We start from the raw sequence: 20,698 nt of genomic DNA, 5'->3' as shown, positions 1-20,698 counted from the left end.
CAGGTCTTCATCCATCTCCTCCAAATCCTCCAGGCTTTCCGATTTGGATGTAGATAGGGTGGTGCAGAGGCTTCTACAGTCACCGGTGTTGGCCAAACTTTTCTCGGCTCTGACCCAGTCGGCTCCGGAGCCAGCTTTGTTAGTTGTTCCTGCTATTCCTCCTCCGAGCACATCCTTGTCATCGGAGCCAGTAAGCTCCGCTCCAAGGGACATTCGTGCGTTGGCTCCAATCCTCCAGTGGGGTTTATCGGTGCCCGCATTGGCTCCGAACCTGTCGGTCCCTTCCACAGGGTTCGAGACCCAGGTTTCCTCCGTCGGGCCCGAAGGGGGATGCCTCGGAACACCCTTCAGTTCCAAGCCTCCCTCTCGGTGCCTCAGCTGCGGAGACACCGGTCATGGTCATGGCCTTGGAAGGCGGTCGGTCCTCAGATTCGGGAGGCCCCGCCTTCGAGGCTATGTGGAGCATGCTGGCTAGGTCAGCTACTTCTCTCGGGTCTGTCGGGTCTTCCATCCCCCACAACACCGGCGAGAGCTTCTGACACCCACCTATCCTTGGATAGCAGAGCGCCAGGTCCTAAGGATACCCCCACGAACGGTCCCCTTCTTTCTGAGGAGCCCTCAGAGCCTGTGCCTGAGGAACCCCCCAGAAAGAAATTGTGCAAGAGGAAGCACGTAGACTCCCAGGACGAGTCCCTCACTTCCGATACTGACCTTGAGGAATCGGAGGGGTCCCCTAAGTCTTCCTCTGAGGACATTTCATTCTCCGATAGCCTGGAGATCTTGAAACAAAGAGGAGACTGGCCCTCCAAAACCCCCTCCGAGGAGGAGTCAGTATTCCTTAAGGCCTTTGGCGCTCAGCCCTCCGCCTCCTGGGTGTCTCCACCCTTCGACGAGCTCCTGGACCTTATTTGTCAGAGGGTGTGGGAGACTCCTGACTCCGTGGAGCCTGTTCCTCGATGCTCCAACAAATTTTTGTCTGCTCCCCAAGGGAAAGAATATTTAACAAAGGGAGTCCCGGTAGATGCTATGCTGGTGGCGGCTGCCACACAGAAGGAAGTTGCTGAGTCTTCCTCTTCAGTCCATCCTCCTAACAAGGAGTCTAGGACTATGGATCGGTACAGGAAGCATACCCTGTCTTCAGTGACCCTTACCCTGCGGTCGCTGAATTATTTGTCTCATTTCACGCGGCTCCAGAGAGATCTCCTTAAGGAGTTAAGAGATACTCTAACGGGTAACGTGCCTGAGGCGGTGGCTCAGACTATCAATGCTCAGCTCTCTACCCTCAACTCCATCGCTAACTCATCCATGCGACTGATTTCGTACGCGGCCGAGGGAGCTAGTAGGGTGGCTAGCTCAGGGGTGGCCCTCAGGAGGCAAGCCTGGCTATGCCTGTGTCACTTTGCGGAGGCCTTTAAGTCTTCCTTCACTGATGCCCCCTTTGATGGTTCCTCCTTGTTCAGGACCAAAGTGAAAGACACCCTCACCAGGTGCGAGCAAGAGGGAAAGACCTTGTCTGTCGTAGGAGTCCGTTTTTCCCTCCCATCGAGACCTTATCCCAAGGCTCAGCGTGGGGAAAAGATGTGGTTCAAGAAATCACAAAGGCCTTTTCCTGCCACACAGGGTGAGACCCCCTCCTGAGGCAGGAGAGGGGGGTCGTATTCAGGGAGATGTCGCCCCAGAGCAGAGGGGCCCCTGCAATTCTGGGGACCGCGATTCCTTTCGTGGTTCCCCATACTCTCATTCCTGAGGGTGTGCCCGACTGTCCTTCTCCGGAGCCAGTCGGGGGTCGAATTTCCCGGTATCCGGAAGCCTGGGTCAACATCACCCAGGACCGATGGGTATTAGGGATAATCGCCGGAGGTTATACCATCCCATTCTATTCCGCACCCCCTCCCGTCCAATGGATCCCAGATGTTCCACCCAGTCAAAGGGATCAAGCAGCATCAGAGGTTTCTCAGCTGCTAGAAAAAGGAGTCATCCAACCAGTTCCCCCAGACCAGATCGGATTAGGGACTTACTCAAGATTATTTTTGGTGCCGAAAAGAACGGGGGACCTGAGACCCATTTTGGATCTCAGCCAACTCAATCATTACGTACACAAGTCCAAATTCCAGATGGTCATGCTACAATCGATACTCCCATTGTTGGGAAAAGAAGTATGGATGTGCTCCATCGACCTGAAGGATGCTTACTACCACATCAAAATGGACAGAGCATCCAGATGTCATCTACACTTCCGGCTGGGAGCCAGGCATTTCCAGTTTCGAGCCCTACCCTTTGGTCTCACCACAGCCCCCAGGGTGTTCACCAAGTGCATGGCAGTGGTGACAGCTCATTTGAGACGTCAAGGATTCCAGGTGTTTCCTTACCTGGAAGACTGGCTCCTATCTGCCCCCACCAAGCATCTACTTCTTCAAAACAGAGATACTAACATCGATCTTTGTCACCGGTTAGGCATTACAATAAACTGGAAAAAATCTGCCTTGCTACCCTCACAGCATGTCTCGTTTATAGGAGCAGAGCTGGACACTATTCAGTTGAGAGCATTCCTACCTATGGAGAGGATCACAGGGTTGCAATGACAGGTTCGTACGATGGTGCCTCTGACACGTGTGAGGGCAAGACTAGTTCTTCAGTTACTGGGGACAATGGCGTCCACTATAATGATGGTCCCGTTAGCGAGGTTACATATGAGGATCCTACAATGGCTCCTATTCACCCAGTGGTCCTTCTAAAGACTGCCTCTATCCCATCCTATCTTAATCACAGGCAAATGCAAGCAGGACCTCAGTTGGTGGCTATGCACCAACAACTTAGTTGTAGGGAAACCCTTTGTTCCACCCAACCCGGTAGCCACAGTGACCACGGACGCCTCCCAGATAGGGTGGGGGGGTCATTATCTCGGCAGGATGGTCTAAGGCACGTGGCAGGAGCATGAGATAGACTTGCACATAAATGTCCTGGAGATGAGGGCAGTGCTCCTAGTGTTGCAGGCACTTCAGGATGTCCTCCCTCTAGGGACTATTGCGATACACTCAGAAAACATGTCAGTAGTGTGGTATCTCAGCAAGCCATGAGAGTGTGGAATTGGGTGATAGCTTCCCAACGGGCCTTGGTGGCAACGCACATCCCAGGGAAAACCAATGTGATTGCAGACAGGCTAAGCAGAGCGATCCTCATGCCTTACGAGTGGTCCCTGAACTGCCGGGTGGCAAACAGCATATTCAGCAAATGGGGTCAGCCTTGCTGCGATCTGTTTGCCAGTCCCCTCAATACGAAATGCAGCAGCTACTTCTCGCTGATCCCCCCAACGGGGGAATCTCCAAGGGATGCTCTTGCGCACAATTGGCCCTCGGGTCTTCTGTATACTTTCCCTCCATTTCCCCTTATCTCGAGGGTGATTCAGAAAGCACTGTCCTTGGGAAGCAGATTGATTCTGATCGCGCCACACGGGCCTCGACAAGTATGGTTCCCCTTCCTTCAACCTTACATGGAGGATGCTCCTTGGACTCTGGACCCTCGTCCAGACTTGCTGACACATATGTCGGGACAGCTCCACTCCTCCCTGGAGACCCTCCGGCTGACCGCCTGGCTACTCCACTTCCATCCATAGTCAGGTGTCATGATTTTTCTCCAGACGTGGTCCATATTCTTTCGTCCTCTCATAAACCGTCCACTAGGAAGATCTACTCTAGCAAGTGGAAAAGGTTTTCAGTATGGGCCCATTCCAAAGGTATTGACCCCTACACAGCCCCCATTGATTCTGTTTTAGAATTTCTGTCTCACTTATTCTACCAAGGGTCTGCCTCAGCCACCATCAAAGTTCAGCTGGCGGCTATTTCAAATTTTCATGTGGCTTATGAACCTAGCTTACTGGCACACAAGCTGTGTAAAGTATTCCTAAAAGGCTCTTTTCTCCTTCGTCCCCCTGTATCTCAACCTGTTATGCCCTGGGACCTCAATTTTGTTCTGCAGGCTCTCGCCCTCCCACCCTTCGAGCCTGCGGCTTCCTGCAATTTAAAATTTCTTACATGGAAATCTGCCTTTTTGATAGCTATCACATCGGCTAGACGAGTCTCAGAACTCCAGGCCCTATCAATCAAGCCCCCATATTTGATATTCCATAAAGATAGTGTCTCTCTCAGACCAAATCCATCCTTTCTTCCCAAAGTGGCTTCCTTATCTAATATTAATCAGTCTATTGAACTGTCGGTCTTCTTCCCCAACTTCTCCAGTAAGGCAGAGTACCAGTTTCATCTGTTGGATGTTCATAGGCAACTACGCTTTTATCTACACAGGACTGAAGATTGGCGGAAGTCAGACCAGCTCTTCGTTTCGTTTTCAGAGAATCGCTTGGGGTCTGCGGTATCCAAGGTCACCATCTCTAGGTGGATAGCTGGTTGCATCTCATGTATTTATCAGGCAGGGGGAAAGAGCCTGCCCTTCCCAGTCAGAGCACGCTCTACCAGAGCAGTTTCCACTTCCACAGCCTTTCAGGCTAGGTTATCGATGGATGATATTTGTGCGGCTGCAACATGGGCTTCTCCTCACACGTTTGTTTCCCATTACAAATTGGATGGTTTCCCATTACAAATTGGATGTGGTGTCCAGGGGCAGATCATCTTTTGGCTCCACAGTGCTCAGGAGTATTTTCCATTGAGCCACCCAGGATGTAGGTGCTAGGGACGCTGTCCCACAGGTGAAGAATGTAGGTGAGATAGGACTACATAACATCAGTAAGTTATGTACTCACCATAACATTAGATGTACGTAGTCCATCTCGCCTCACATTCTTCATTACCCCCCCACCGTCCTCCACTCCTGGAGGATTTGGAGGATCACCTTGTATTTCTGATATTACAGAGTCCCTTTGGATAATTTGTTGGACCTTTTTGTTATGGGTGTGTGTGTGTGTGTGTGTGTGTGTTTGGGCGATGGATACTATATTTCTGTTGGCAGCAAACTAGATCTGGGAATGTGGGGCAATGTATTGTGGGATACCATCTTAGCCCAGCCAATCAAAGACTTTTGTGCTAGTAAATAGGCCGAGTCAGAGCCGACATTCGGCTCAGAACCCACAGGTGAAGAATGTGAGGCGAGATGAACTACATACATCTAACGTTATGGTGAGTACATATCTTACTGTTAATGAATTACTAAAAGGAAACTCAATCAAAACTTTCTCAAATAACTGAGAGCTGTATTAAAGTTTCAACATTCACTATTTAATATGAATAGACAATTTAAGTCATAGTTTAAGCTTCTTGTCATATTAGGAGTGCTTTAATAGTAATTATCTGTCTGCTTATGTATTTATTTTAATATGTAAACTAGTTCAAGGATCATTTTCAACTCCAACCTGAAACAACTTGCATTTATAATTATAATTAAAAAATAATGCCATCTTAACAAATAGCAGTGATCCAAAGAGTTAGTTAACATAAGAAAATTTGGAAGGAACTATATCAATCAAGAACTGACAGCATATATCAAAGATATGCTGGAAACACATTTTCTTAGGTTATAACTGAAATTGTTAGTATTGAGCAAAGTCATGGGAATAAACAACTGTCATTACAGTTCTTCATATTGTGTTAGAAAATGCCGTGAGAGTTCTACCTTAAGGGCGCACTGTAATAGTTTTGTCAAACACACATTAACATGGATTAGAGAATGGGCTTACTGTACACCAGTACTCTGATTGGAGAATGAATGTTCTCCAGCAGGGTAGTAATGCCTGTTGAAAAACGAGTCCATAGCTTCACGGCAGCATATCAAGCCACCATGGAGCTCGGACTGAGAACAGCCACCATTATTTTATGCTTACTAAGCAGAATTTTGCTGTTTAGCGAGTGTAAAATAAAAAGCGTGTGTGTGTGTGTGTGTGTGTGTGTGTGTGTGTGTGTGAGAGACAGAGAGAGAGAGAGACACACAGAGTGTATGCATGTATGAAAGTAAGAGAGAGAGAGAGAGAGAGAGAGAGATGATCATGTGTATATGTGTTTATGTTGCTGTATGCATGTGTGAGGGAATGCATGCATGAAAGCAGAAGAGAGAGAGAGTGTGTGTGTGTGTGTGTGTGTGTGTGTGTGTGTGTGTGTGTGTGTGTGTGTGTGTGTGTGTGTGTGTGTGTGTGTGTGAGAGACAGTGAGAGAAAGTGAGGAGTGAGAGCAATTGGGTGATCTCTGGCAGCATCACATAACATCTTTGTGTACCTCTCGAACATACCTCTAGGCACAAGAAATTTGGAAAGAGCTAAAAATAAACGGGGAAACAAAGGGCTGAAACTAGGGATGGATTTTAAATATTGCTCTTAGAAAGTTGCTAGAATAACAGGGTTTTCGTTAGCATGCATTTTGTTTCTGAAGCAGAGATGTGTGTGTGTGTGTGTGTGTGTGTGTGTGTGTGTGTGTGTGTGTGTGTGTGTGTGTGTGTGTGTGTGTGTGTGTGTGTGTGAAAGTGCCTGAGATGTCTACTGGCAGCAGCAGCAGTAAAGAGGTTTACAAACCTCTGCATCTTTTAGCTGAATAAATCTGGACAAAGCCTAAAATAAAGGGGGAACAAAGGCTCTAAAATAAAAGTTTAACTATTGCTCTTACAAAATTACAGAGCTGCTAAAGTAAAGGATTTAAGTTAGCATGAATTTTCTTAAGAAAAAAAAGTCTGAACCTCAAATGCATGTCATTATTTAGTAATTTCAATCTCCAGTGACTGCCAACCAAACAATTTAGGAGTAAGGGACCAAAAAATAAAGTAAATAACCTGGTTATTTTTTAATGTTATATTTTGGATGTAAAATGTTTCCTCTAAAACCGTTAACATATATTACAGCAAGTTTGAAACATTAGGAGGAGGAACTATTTTATATCAAAAATATACTTAAAATATATATATATATATATCTACATATATATATATATATATATATATATATATATATATATATATATATATACATATATAAATAATTAAGGAAATGACAACAATATTACAGACAGCCCATTTTCTAAGCACAATAATGCCTGAGGTGTCAGGCCTCATAACACCCCTGGGAGGGCAGTAATTACACATTGACACACACTCTGTCAGGCATTATTGCTTACTTGATTGCTTTCACAGCACTTTTTGCATGTAGTCTTTCAATGAAAGTGTGTGTGGGAGTGTATGTGAAGCTTTGTCTGTTCTCCACCTGTTCATGCTTCTGTCATCTCTTGAGGAGTTACCTAGAGTTGTCATTATGTGTAAAACATATCTCGCAGCCCAGTGATTGTACAGTTTATTTTAAAGTGTACTTTTGTAAATAATACTTTTTAATGGAACTTGATCTCCATTTTACCAAATGTGTGTTACATTTTGACACAGGATGGACAACAGATTGTCTGCAGGAATGGGGACCCTTCATGAAGCTGGCCATTCCCAGCATGCTAATGATTTGCATTGAATGGTGGACCTACGAGATAGGAAGCTTTCTGGCAGGTTTGTTGAAACAAAACAGAAATTTATGTTGTTTTCATTTCAAAGATGTCTTTACTTACTTTTTTTTTTTTGGTAGGTATTGTCAGTATATCACACCTGGGAGCACAGTCCATCATTTACCTCTATGCCACAATAGCATATATGGTAAGTATGTGGCCCATTATGATTTATTTTATAGAGCCATGACACTGAGCTCTAACTGATTTCATAACACAGTGCTATGTCAGCAAGGTTAGTTTGCAGACAGACCCATCAGGTCAATTTTGCAGCTAACTTTGTGTAAAGAATGGGGCAGTAACACTGTTGATGGTACATTTTCCCAGTGATGTTATGGTCAGTAAATACTACAATAAGCTCTCTGTCACTGTCAGAAAGAAAGATGGAAGCACTTCCACCATCACTCCATCCTTTTGCACACTAGAGACCCCATGGTGAGAAATGCAGTAATTCACAAGAGAAAAGATGAGAAGATAACATTTTTCCCTAGCACAAAGCTGAACAAATTAACTGTGCAGTTCAAAATAGTTTCATGACTTGTGGTGGTGGTGGTGGTGAAGTGGTGAGGCTTAGTGATTGTTTCTTTTTCTTGATTTTACTTTTAAGAAGAAAAGCACTCCAGATGGCTAGCAATTTCCAAGCCCCCCCCCCCCCAACACAGTTTCAAAGTGGTCTATAGTGCACGCAACACACCAAAAAAGGAATCTATGGAGCAGTCTTAACATGGATACTTTCCTAGAGAACTATAGAACCTCTTCTTTTTATTTTGTTTTGGTGACTGATTCAGACCTCCTGGACGTGTTCATTTTCAATCTAGCCTACAATCACTGGAAAGGTAAGTAATTTGTTTAGCTTTACAATATGTAAAATAAAATTGTGGATCTCAAATCTATCATTGAGGTGATATTTTAATTGTAGCACATCCTTAACAATTGATTTCTACCATGAAGGCAGAAAGGAAACACCTAGACATATCTTCTTACAAGGGTTATAATGCATATTTATGTTAAAGTGTTCATATATAAGTAGGAATGAGCTAGTTAAAAAGTATATTGGAACTCAATAATTTTTTTATAGTAAGACCTAAACAGACAAGGTTGTATCTTATGAGAAGTAGTTTCCAGGTATTTAGAGTAGACATTGCTAACACTATCTGAAAATAACTTACTGCTTTCAGGACAGACTTAACATTTGGATTTGTATGTTTCAGGTGCCTCTTGGATTTAGTGTTGCTGGTACTGTCAAAGTGGGTCATGCTTTGGGAGCGCAAAAGCCAGAAGAGGCCAAGAGATACTGTATCACTGCACTGCTGTGTGCATGTAAGTTTAATTACTGCTGTTCACTAACTGGATAGATGAGATTGTCTGTAGATTACTTTCTGCTTTTGTTTTCAGCTGCGATCAGGCCAACAGGTGGAGCAATTTATGGTATAACTCCATTAGGTAATAAAAACAGACAGTGAAATGCACATATATAAACGATAATAACACTTTGAGTAATCCAGGTACATGATTAAGTATATGTGCTACATATTACTATACAGAACATGTAGTGGAATTTCACAAAGCAGTTAATGGGAAAAATAAAATAAGGAAATGTAAACAGAAATAGGAAATAAACTTTCAAAAACTGATATACTAAAGTTTATAAAGACAATTTATGTTACATGAACATGCATTAGTCTAGTCTCAAGAAAATAAAGCTGTAAGAATGGGGAGGGCCTTGAATGAGTAAGAAAACCTGCATTGAGAAACAAGAACAATAGGAGAGAAAAGGGCAGAAGGTGTAAAGTTGGGGGCAACAACCCAGAGTCACTCTTAGCAGATACAACAGCAGCTGTAGGAAGAAAAAAGTAGGTGAGAGCTTGAACTGGGTTACAACTGCATTTTGGTTATTATAAAACTTTGCCACCTTAGCTATGAATTTAGAATATTCATGTATAGTTTTGGGGTAGAGGAAGTAGAGGAAAGTTGATACCAAACACTTGGTCTAAGTTACAAGAAAATTCACTTGTGAGTGAATGTAGGTGATAAGTAGGTCTGACAGACTATATGGCACCTCTTCTTGGGATCTTAACAGAACTAAAAATTTAGGATATTGAGTGTGGCATCTGGTGTTGGAGAACAATCATTAAACAAAAGTTTATTGGCAAATGAGTTAAATATGTAGCTTCTATAAAGGGTATCCTAATTAAGGTGCTACAGTGATCTTCAGTAAAAGCGAGATAAACCTAAACATTCTATACAGAGTAGTATGGTGTTTCTTAATGTTTCCTTCAAACCCCAGTAAAAAGAGGTATAGAGTAAACTCAGTTTTAGGTGGATCTTCCTGATACCTCTGACAATCCTAACTTCAGGGATAAGAAGCCTGCATATTTTACAAGCTGATTAAAGTTTAGTCCAGACTTTCTAAGTAGTTTAATATGGTGTGCATATGACATAGTGATTAACAAATGTAAAGGTGCTTTACCTCTTATCTCAGGTGAACTTGAATATCTGTCCTGTGCATTCAGCAGAGTACTTCCTATACCTGAAATACTCTTTGGACTGCAGATACCATAATGTGTCTCTTTGTGCTAGTAATAAATAATATTTTACTATATATCATTCCCAGATTCTGCTAAAGTTTGGTATGCAAGGAGTTCTGAATGTCAGCAATGAGTCACGTAGCCTGAAGAGAGCCAGAACATTAGCAGTCTCTCATCCCTGGAAGGCCATTGGTAAAGTCAAAAATAACGAGTAAGAACAGTAAGGCCAGGCATAGATCCTTCAGAAACAAATAAGTAGACTGGATAACAAGTGCCCATTTTTCATCTAAGGACAAAACAGAAAGTCTTTTCTTTCTACCTAAATTATTCATCCCCAATTTACCACTTTATGAATTAGGTTAACACTGAAAAACATCCAATACCTATTACGCCCCCTCCCACATCAACTGTAGTTCACCATGGACATACGCAACCGTTATCACACATAACAAAAAACACTGCTGGCTGGTCAACTCATCAATAACAGTTCTTATTCTCTGAATCCTAGTCCTCCTTCTGCTGTGTGGTTTTGTCCATTCCAATCCCAGAGTCATTGTGACTCTTCCTTACTTCTGTTCATGCCCAAAAAGCACTATATGCATGCAATCAAATATCTTAGTCACAGATGACTCCATAGTGAGACACCAATGCACCATTCACTAGGTTCCACAAAGAAAGGGTCACAGTCAGTTGCCTATCAGGTTTCAGAATTCACCGCCTCATGCAAGCACTCAAATCCTTGCACTGCAAGTACACATATGACACAGCCATAGTACATGTGGGTGTAAATGACTTCAGATGTACCTCCCTAGACTACATGAAGAGAGACATGATGGAGCTCTTGGAATACATTTGTGAGGCTGGTATGAACTTAACCTTGAGCAACATTCTACAATCAGCAAGAATTATCCTGCAATATGAACAAAAGATTATCAGTTTTGACAATTCAGTTAGCTATTGGTGTCATTCAAAGGGAATAATATATATATATATATATATATATATATATATATATATATATATATATATATATATATATATATATATATATATATATATGTGTGTGTGTGTGCATATATATATATATATATATATATATATTATATAATATATATATATATATATATATATATATATATATATATATATATATATATATATATACACACACACATACACACACATATACATATATATATATATATATATATATATATATATATATATATATATATAACAAACAGCCTGGTAAGAGATGGTAAACAGTCCCAATCACTTTGCCAAGGATAGTATGCACCTTTCCCACACGGCATTTGTATTTTAGCTAACTCCTTCTCCATCCACATAGTGCTTTTTTAGGTAATGTCAGTCTTCTAAAGCTTCTAACATAAGTAAACAGAATCTGTTTAATGTTAAGGGATTGTTGCTCAACAATAGACTTCACTCCTTAAAAGCACTCCTTACCCTGGAAAACATAGATATATGCATATTGAAGATACTCTGTCAGTGCAGGGTTTCAATGTCTATCTCACGTTTAGGCCTACAAACCTTATACAAAAGCACTAAAGGCGATAGTTTCTCCATATTCTTAAAAAAACACTTAATCTCCAGACTAGCTAGAAAAGATAATGACCTGGAACTCCTCTATATTCAACTTAGTATTAACAAAACACCTTATCACGTCATACCTAACTTTAGGCCCCCCTCTATATTCCCATCAGCCCATGCCTCCTACCTACCTATTATGGAGTCCCTATGTATTAAGCCAAACAGCGTTCTCCTAGGAGAATTCAACTAATTGTCCATAAATTGGAAGACTTGTACGTCCTCATACATGTATGACCAAAGATTTCTGGACTTCATCAATATGAATTCTGTGGAACCATTAGTCCGCAACCCCGCCAGGGGTGATAAAGTCCTGAATTTAGTCTTTACCAATATCGGGCAGTTTTTCTACCTCCCAATTGTAACTTCCTCCCTGGTCAAATCAGGCTACAAGTCATTCACATTTCCCATATATTAAAGACTGAAGCATCTTTTAATACTTTGCTACTCAGAGATCACGCAAAGACTAATCTACTAAAACTGAATGGTGGCCTGGATAAATTCAAAATCCCCTTCCATCTTGATAACCCTGTTACTAATGTGAAATCCTTTATTGCCAAGTTTTATGCATATGCAAATAGCTACATAGATGCATCTGTCTCCCTCGGAAATAAATACAATGGCAAATTCAAAAATAACCCACATGTGGAGGAACCCAAATATAAACATGCTCCATAATAAAATAAAATAAAATAAGAACTAATAAAACCTTGTTACACAGATAAATAAATCCAACATCTCTCCTCCCTATTTAACTCCTACCAGGTCCTCCACCAGTGTGGTGACATTCACCCCAACCCTGGACCAATGACCTAATTTGCCAACAATCGCCCTTCTAGTACCAAAAATCATTATTTAACAACTATTAATGCAAGAAGCATCTGCAACAAAATAACAGAATTCCAAACCTGGCATAGTCACTACTCCCCAAACATTGTAGCATTTAAGGAAACATGACTAAAACCACATATATCTGACACAGAAATAATCCCACTAGGATTAAGTATTCTTAGACAAGATCAGCTCCACAAAAAAGGAGGTGGAATTGCATTAATATACAGCGACACCTTAACTGTTACACCATACTCCAAACCCATTCCTACCTTTTCTAATATGGAAATGGCTAATCTACATCTAAATAGCATAAAACAACTATGTATTGCTGTACTTTACATCACCCCAGTCAAAACATACCTGCTCTGGAAGAGCTTCTTTCCTGGATGTCTCATACTATATCAAACAAACTATCATCCCTGGTGATACTAACATTAATTGGCTAACTATCATCTCAACCTCTCCCCTCAGATAGCATTAACCTGTATAACTTTGCTCAACTAATTACACAGCCAACACACATAGTAAATAAACAAGCTGAATCAGTCAATCTTAGATTGGATTTTTGTCTCCCACCCCCAAAAATAGACCAAATCTGGAACACTCCCTAATGCTTTTAGTGACCATTTACCTGCCTTTACCCATAGAAACCAAACACATATAGCTAAAGTACATTCTCTTAGAACATCCAGGAACCTTACCCATTTTAACCAACAAACTTTTATAGATACTCTAAAAGCTCACAACTGGTACCCAATCAAGATACTATCATTAGATGATGTTACTTTAATAAAGTCTTTCTTAACACTCTTAACAGTCTTGCCCCCTTGCGTACTAAAAGGATCAAATGTAATCATGCCTCTTGGTTAACAAAACAAAGTAAACAATTACTCACCTCTAGGAATAAAACTTGGGCAGAATGGCGGAAAAATAAAACTCCACAAAACAAACTCATATTTAATCAACTTCATAACAGTGCCAAAAAACAGGTTATCTAAGACAAAATAAGATATTTCTTGACTCAACTTTCTATTCAAGGGAACAACTCCAACATATTTTGGAAATCTGTCTCTTCACTTCTCAAGCCAGGAACCCAGCATAACCCCACATCATCTCCTGACAAAGACCCACAAGATATTGCCCAAGTCTTTAACTCTCATTTTATTGATACCATTCAAAAACTTGTGAATGAGTTCTCCCAACAAGCCAACACAAAACTAAAGAGTGATAAAAACAACAATTAATACAAAAAAATAAAAAAACGCCACCAACACAGGTACAGCCACACTAAAACCAGAAGGACTTTATTAAATTAAACTAATATACTGAGCGCTTTCACCCTGCAACCTCAGGGCTTCTTCAGAATATCATACTATATCAGATGTCTTGTTAAATACAGTAAAAACATCACATGATCACATCATACATCAAATAACTTAAGATAATGATAAAATGTTTAAAAAAACATTTCTGTTGTGTTTGTTTATTGAAAATGCATTAGAAATAATCTTCTGCTTTAAAAAAATAATAAATAAATACTGATAATTTATGTAATGAATTTAAATCTGCCTAGCTCTTATTTTTAACACTGAGTTTATAGAAATATTCTCATTGATGCCCGGATACACTGTGGCATTTGTTCTATATTGCCATTCCAGTTCAAGTTTCTCCAAGTACAACTTCAAATCCCCATCTCTAGCATAGGTTCATAGGTTCATTGGTAGGTACTAGGCTATTACCCTGGCTTTTGCCACCCAAGAAAATTATTTTCCTGTGCCCCTGTCAAGCAGAGCCACAGAAATGATCCCCGGGGTGAATTTCCTATCTCCCATCCAATCATTGAGATTTTTCTTGAAGAGTGCTAATGAGGAGCTTTGTTTGATATAGACAGGTAGTTTGTTCCAGAGTATGGGAAGTCTCTGGGACAGGAATCTATCCCTCCAGCATGTTCTGTTTATTGTGGTGACAAGTTTTAGGTCCCTAGAGCTTGTGGCTCAGAGGGATTGGGATTTCTTTAAGTGGAACATGTCCAACAGCTCTGGGTTTGACATAGCTTTGTATGTTAGGCTGAGATCGCCTCTGAGTAGGTGATATGCGACAGAGTAAAGCTGGAGTTTTTTGAGATGGTCTGCGTAGGGCATCTGTTTGAGGCCAGTAATCCTCTTTGTGAGGTATTTCTGTGGCCTTTCCAGTTGTTGTAGATGTCTTGTGAGGTACATACCAAAAGGGGCATTGTACTCTATAATGGGTCTAATGAGTGATGAGTAGAGGGGAACAATGACCTCTTTTTTCCTGGATGAGAAACCTTTTGTGATGAGGTGTGCCACATAGGACTTTCTGACTACTGTGGCGATGTGATTATCAAAGGAGAGACTACTGTCCACCTGTGTTCCAAGGTCTCTTATCACACTTTTGGTGTTAAGTAGACTACCGTCTATGTGGTAGTTCATGGGTACAGAGTTTTTGCCAAAAGGGATAGCAGTGCACTTTTTGGCATTGAGCTTGAGGCCATGGCTTTGACACCAGGCATCTGTCTCAGTGAGGCCCTTTTGTAGGATGTCCACATCGTTAGAAGTTTTGATTATGGCTCCTAGTTTGCAGTCATCTGTGAAATTTGTTAGCCAAAGACCTTCTGTGTTAGCCTGTACTTCAGAGAAGTAGATACCAAACAGGAGAGGACCTAGGACTGAACCCTGTGGTACTCCACTTGTCACTGGTGTGTAGTTGGATTTAGAGCCTGCTACATTCACAGTGTGGGTTCTGTCTGTGAGCCAGTTGGCAACCCATCTTGTGACATAGGGATTTATACCTAGTTTAGTGAGTTTATCTATAATTCCAGAGTGGAGGATGGTGTCAAAAGCCTTGGCGAGATCTAGATAGGCTGTGTGAACCACCTTACCCTCATCTACGTCTTTGGTGACCGTTTCAAAGAAGTCTATCAGGTTTAGGAGACATGATCTGTCTTTTACAAACCTGAACTGGGTAGGGTCCAGAGTTTGGAGATTACCAATGTCATTGTTTATAAGTTCCATGATGATATGTTCCATAGCCTTGCAGACCAGGCTCGTCAGGCTAATGGGGTGGTAGTTCTTGGGGTCTGTGGTGGCTGCCCCTTTGTGGAGTGGGATAACTGTTGCTGTGCGCCATTCAGTGGGCACAAAGCCTGAGGTGAGGCTATGATTGAACATGGTACTTAGGTGGGGTACCAGTTCGTTCTGTAGTTCATGTAGAATGCAGCCTGGGATGTTGTCAGGTCCCATGGATACTGTGTTCTTGGCTTTGGAGAGTGTGTTTTTTACCTGTACAGCCGTGATTACAGGAACTTTGCATTCTTCTGGTATAGAGATGGGCCCTTTAGGGGATGAGAGAGGGGTAAAGTTAGCACTGAACCTATCTGCCAGGATGTTGGCAATATCAGTTGGTTCTGTATATTTAGTGCCATTGTGCTGTAACTCAGAGAAGATCTGAGTGTTTCCATTGAGATTTGTGACATAGCTGTAGAATGCTTTGTGGTTGTCTTTAGAATCAGTGGTGTTTTCTTAACTAGCTTTGGAGGATTTTATGAGGGATCTCAGCTTCTTACTGAGGCTGACCATGGAATTCCTCCAATCATGGGAGTTTACTCTTTTTTGCAACAGTTTCTTTCTTCTGTTGTAGAGTTTGTTTATGGCAGGGGACCACCAGATTGGCTTCCTTTTTTGGAGGATAGCATCTTGGTTCTGTTAGGGATTGCACGATCCATGCACTTGTGTAAGTGCTTATAAAATGTAATTGTATAGGATTCAGCAGTCATACCTCTGTTGTCCGTCAGCATGGGTGTCGTGACATCTGCTACTTCTGTCTTAAGCGTGAAGTTGGCTTTGGAGAAATTTTTTATGGTAGTTTCCCTAATGGGGGGTAGGGGTGAGATGTGGATGTCTGGGGTGATTTGCTTGTGGTCGGATCTGACCAACGAGGAATTGACCTCTGGTGTGGAACACCGGCTGCCCATGTCGGTAATGACCAGGTCTAGGATATTGCTGCCCCTGGTGGGGGTGTGGATAAGTTGATCCAAGGAGCTGGAATTTATGAATTCCAGAAAACGTTGAGTGCAAGAGTTGGTACATGAGTAGTTTTCCCAGTTAATGGTGGGGTAGTTGAAATTGTCCATTATTAGGGTGTTAGGTTGTACCCTAATATTTTCCAGTGTATCAAGAAATGAGGAGTGCGGTCTTGCCCAGAATTAGTTGCACTTGGATAATCTCGGCTGCATTATGCTGAGCATCTAGCCTGGAGGTGTTGATATCCTTAATGAATATGGACACGCTTCCGCCTTTAGTGCTTTGGTCCAGGTTAGGTGGCCGAATGGTGTGGTATGAATTATAGCCTGGTAATGCAGGGGTGCTCTCTGGAGCCTTGAACCAGGTCTCTGTCACTGCACAGATGTCGATATTCTCCATTTTAAGGAGTGTTTTGAGTGAGTGCATTTTGAGGTTTAGACTTCTAGCATTAAGTAGCATTATCCTCAGATTTTGCTTGCTTGTACCTGTTATGGTGGTGAATTTGTCTTTTGAATCTTGCCTAAAAAAAGCACTATAGGGGTGGCAAAAGCCTTAGCCAGTATCTGGAATCCCAAGGGCGACAGTTGCAGGCCATCTCTGGCAAAGCATTGTGGTTTGTCGATCATGTCATCCCAGGCAGACAGATACTGGATCCCTTTAGAATGACACCAGAAGCTTAGCCAATAGTCAGTCACTCTATCAATAATAAAAAACAGAAACTTATTAAAAGTAACACACTTTTCAGACTGTATAAAAAGTGCACTTTCTTTCTTTTTGTTTTTAATGTCCCTAGCATACTCTAAAATCCTTTCCTTAAGTTTTCTAGTGGTTTTACCCACATAAAAGGCTGAGCAGGACATGTACGTAGACATATATACCACCATCCTAGTATTACAGTTACAGTTACCAGGGCACTGAATTGTGCGATAGTAACTATCTGTTGCAACATATGGAAACATATTTACAAGTTTTACATGTTACATTTGGACATTTTAGAAACCAAACCTTTTTTACTTTTATGTTTTTCTAATAAGATTTTAAGATTAGCACCCCTAGTGAAAGTAATTGTAGGTGTAGACCCCAAAATATTTTTAAGATCTGAGCTAAAAACCAAATCCCATGTATTGTTAACAATGGTTTTAATTTCCAAAGCTTCATTGTTGTACGGAAGTACCAATATATTGTCAACTGATGTAAATTTCTTTGTTTCAAAAGAACTTCTAAGTGCAGTAGATAAAATGGGTATAAACCTCTCCTTTCTTTTCTGTTGAATATAATTCCTGGTTCTAATCAACAGTTTAATTGGGTATCCCCTACCTTAAACATACCTATTAAGGTACACATCTCATTCTTAAAATCACCATCATTACTCGTCAGTCCCGATATCCTCACCATTTGCCCTTTTACTATGCTTTTCTTTTGATGCATAGGATGACAACTGTTATAGTGAAGAAATGAGTTTGAGTATGTTTCTTTTCTATATAGTGAATCTATCTAATAAGTGAACTTTAGGAATGTTGTTGTTGAGTTTAAATACTCTACAAATTCTTCTAACTCTTTTTGTGTACCTTTCCAAAAGATGAGTATATCATCCAAAAATCTAAGCCATATTATAGTCTTGTTGAAAAAAATTTGAATGAAACACCCATTTTTGCTCCCATTGAGCCAAAACCAGGTTAGCATAAATCGGTGCACACTTGGTGGAGAAAGGAGTGGAGGAACTGCTGCTCTTACTGAAACAACAGAAATCTCCAGTTGCTGGTAATTCGAACCAGCTTACTTTAACTGACACTCAACTGGAACTGCTACCTCTACATGCAACTCCGAGCAGTTCAGGAACACTAACAAACAGATCTGAGGTGAACAACCAGTCCTGTAACGATATTAATACCAATCACAATAATGTTGATGTTCCATGTTTTTCGCGATTCTCAGCTAGAGCTCTGCATGGAGACATATGCATCGTGGTACCTTGTACCTTCGTTGAAGGTTGTGGCTGGCAACTCAACAGAAACGAAAAATCTACTGCCAATCATTCGCGGATCGAGTTAGGGTGTATACCCTAACCGAAAAGCCGAAAGACACAACAACAACCTAATATACAATTGTCCGACAGCCTGCAGTGGGGGAGGACGTGTGGTACGTCCGAACACAGCCGTAAAACTTGAAAAGTTACTAGGAGATCAAAGGCAATTCAAGCTGACAATCTTTTCCTGAAACGCTCCTTGAGCTTAAACAGGTCCTCATATCATCCAACATAACCTCATACCTTCATACAAAAAGCATTTACATCATTAGAATCATGGCGAACTGATGCACAATCACACCAGACCCAAAACAAAAACTTTACTTGTTCTCTTCCAACCCATAACTCTAATAACTTGACTCAAAACTGACTTTGTTAAAACAGCAAAACTATTATTACTACTAGGTACAACTGTGTCTCTTTGAGTTCTTTGAGAACCACATACTCAGCACAGTCAAAAACCCACTTCAGGAGCTAGGAATAGGGCATAAAAATAAAATCAAATACATTACCAAAAACAAAAAAAAAAATAGTCTACTTCCTCCTTCCCTCCTCTATGGTAGTCCCATTTTCAATCATCTATACACATCACTCATCACCAAATTACAACAGTAGATTTTATGGTATGCAGCCCAACGCAAGCCCAACTAACCTTCAGTGAAGGCACCATTCACGCGCTCTCGGAGGCCACTCTCGACCATGGGAGTGTTGATGTAGACTCCACACAGAATGCAGTCCAGCCAAGAATTGAACAGGAGAACCTCTTGCTGTGAGGCAACAACGCTACCGCTGTACCACCATGGCTATGTAATGGCAATCTCCTTTCTATGCTGTAAAATTTATAAAAGTTGAGCAGATAGAATTTGACTGAATCCATACTTATTGTTTGTTATAAACTGTATTTTCCCTCAGTGTTGTAATCTGTTGTATATAAAAAACTGAATCAATCAATCATGAGGTAAAAAAAAATAATCACTGGAGGAAAAGATAAAAGGATAAGCATTAATAAAAAAATAAAAATGTGCCTGCCTAGCCTAGCAGATATAGAGATAATATTCAGAACAGGACAACATGGCGAATCTACTAGCAGAAAATTTAGCTCATGCTTCACCCCTCTGCAGCCCATATGCTCAGATCTCATACCGTGATATCATAGTTCAGGATCTGACAACCTACATAAAGCCTTGTATAGAGCTTCTGCAGACCATATCCTGACCAGACCTATTACTCATTTGCAAGTCCAATGGTATGAAAAACACCCACTGAAAGGATCTTAAGCTCATTTGCAAAATAAATAGAACATATTAGAGGGACAGGTTTCTATCAGAGAATACGGTGTCTATGGAATGATTTTCTACTCCACTTAAGGTAAATTACTTCTCTTACTCCATTTAAATATACTGTGAATTCGTTGATGGGTAACTGCAAATTCACCCAGGTTTAGTACTCTTGTCCCTCATAAACAGGGAAAACATGTACTTGTCCCAGCATATCCTTGTTCAGCCCATTTGTGGATTTTTTTGTAACAATCCTTTTATTGTTCTGTTAATATCACCAGTAATTTCACTCTATAACCTCAATTTGGTGGGGTATCAATGCTGAAAGTTTATCACAGCTCTTAAGAAGTAAGTTATTCCAATTACTGGCAGAGATTTCCAGACTTGAAAATAAAACCCAGAAAGGAGACATTATTAAATGTTATTCAGACATGTAAGGCTATGGATAGGGTATGCTTTCCTGATGAAATTCCCAATACCCAAAACTTGGCATCCAATCTCTGGGAGTTCTAATCCTGGATGCCCTCTGTATTGCTTCTATAACTGCATTCCACATATTGGATACATGTTAGCATTCCCAGATCATATGCACTTAATGTGCCTCATGTCTCACAATGCCAGCAGTTTCCCGAAACATGCCCTCCCCTTTGTTTGAATTCTATCAGGGGAATTTCCATTGTTGTATCGGTTTAGGTAGTGTGAAGTGAAGTAGTGATGGGAAATTAGATATGATATATCCTAAAAGTAGCGGCATCCATTTTTCTGCTGTGCATTCAAACTTTTCGTCTTTATACTAGTGAAGCATAACTTTACTTACCTGTGCATCTGGAAGCCCTGAAATCCTTTTCATATAGACCGCCATTTTTGGGATATATAACCCCCTCTTTTGTTTTCCTATATCCTGGTATCTTACATA

The 20,698-nt window shown here is 41.2% G+C and overlaps 1 protein-coding gene across 4 annotated transcripts in view; it reads left to right on the top strand.

The window, feature by feature from the left end:
* LOC122787538 (multidrug and toxin extrusion protein 1-like) overlaps positions 1-20,698 on the top strand; it is a 677,270-nt gene that overhangs the window by 353,578 nt on the left and 302,994 nt on the right. For all 4 annotated transcript variants that reach the window (XM_044054307.1, XM_044054306.1, XM_044054309.1 and 1 more), the window contains exons 9-11: positions 7,363-7,476; positions 7,553-7,620; positions 8,684-8,792. In XM_044054307.1, the coding sequence (XP_043910242.1) occupies positions 7,363-7,476; positions 7,553-7,620; positions 8,684-8,792 (291 nt within the window). The remainder of the gene's footprint in view (positions 1-7,362; positions 7,477-7,552; positions 7,621-8,683; positions 8,793-20,698) is intronic.

The sequence above is a fragment of the Protopterus annectens genome, chromosome 13.part0 (assembly GCF_019279795.1).
Source record: "Protopterus annectens isolate FY-2018-M chromosome 13.part0, PAN1.0, whole genome shotgun sequence".
Taxonomy (NCBI): Eukaryota; Metazoa; Chordata; order Ceratodontiformes; family Protopteridae; genus Protopterus; species Protopterus annectens.
This window is presented reverse-complemented; position numbering and strand designations above follow the sequence as displayed.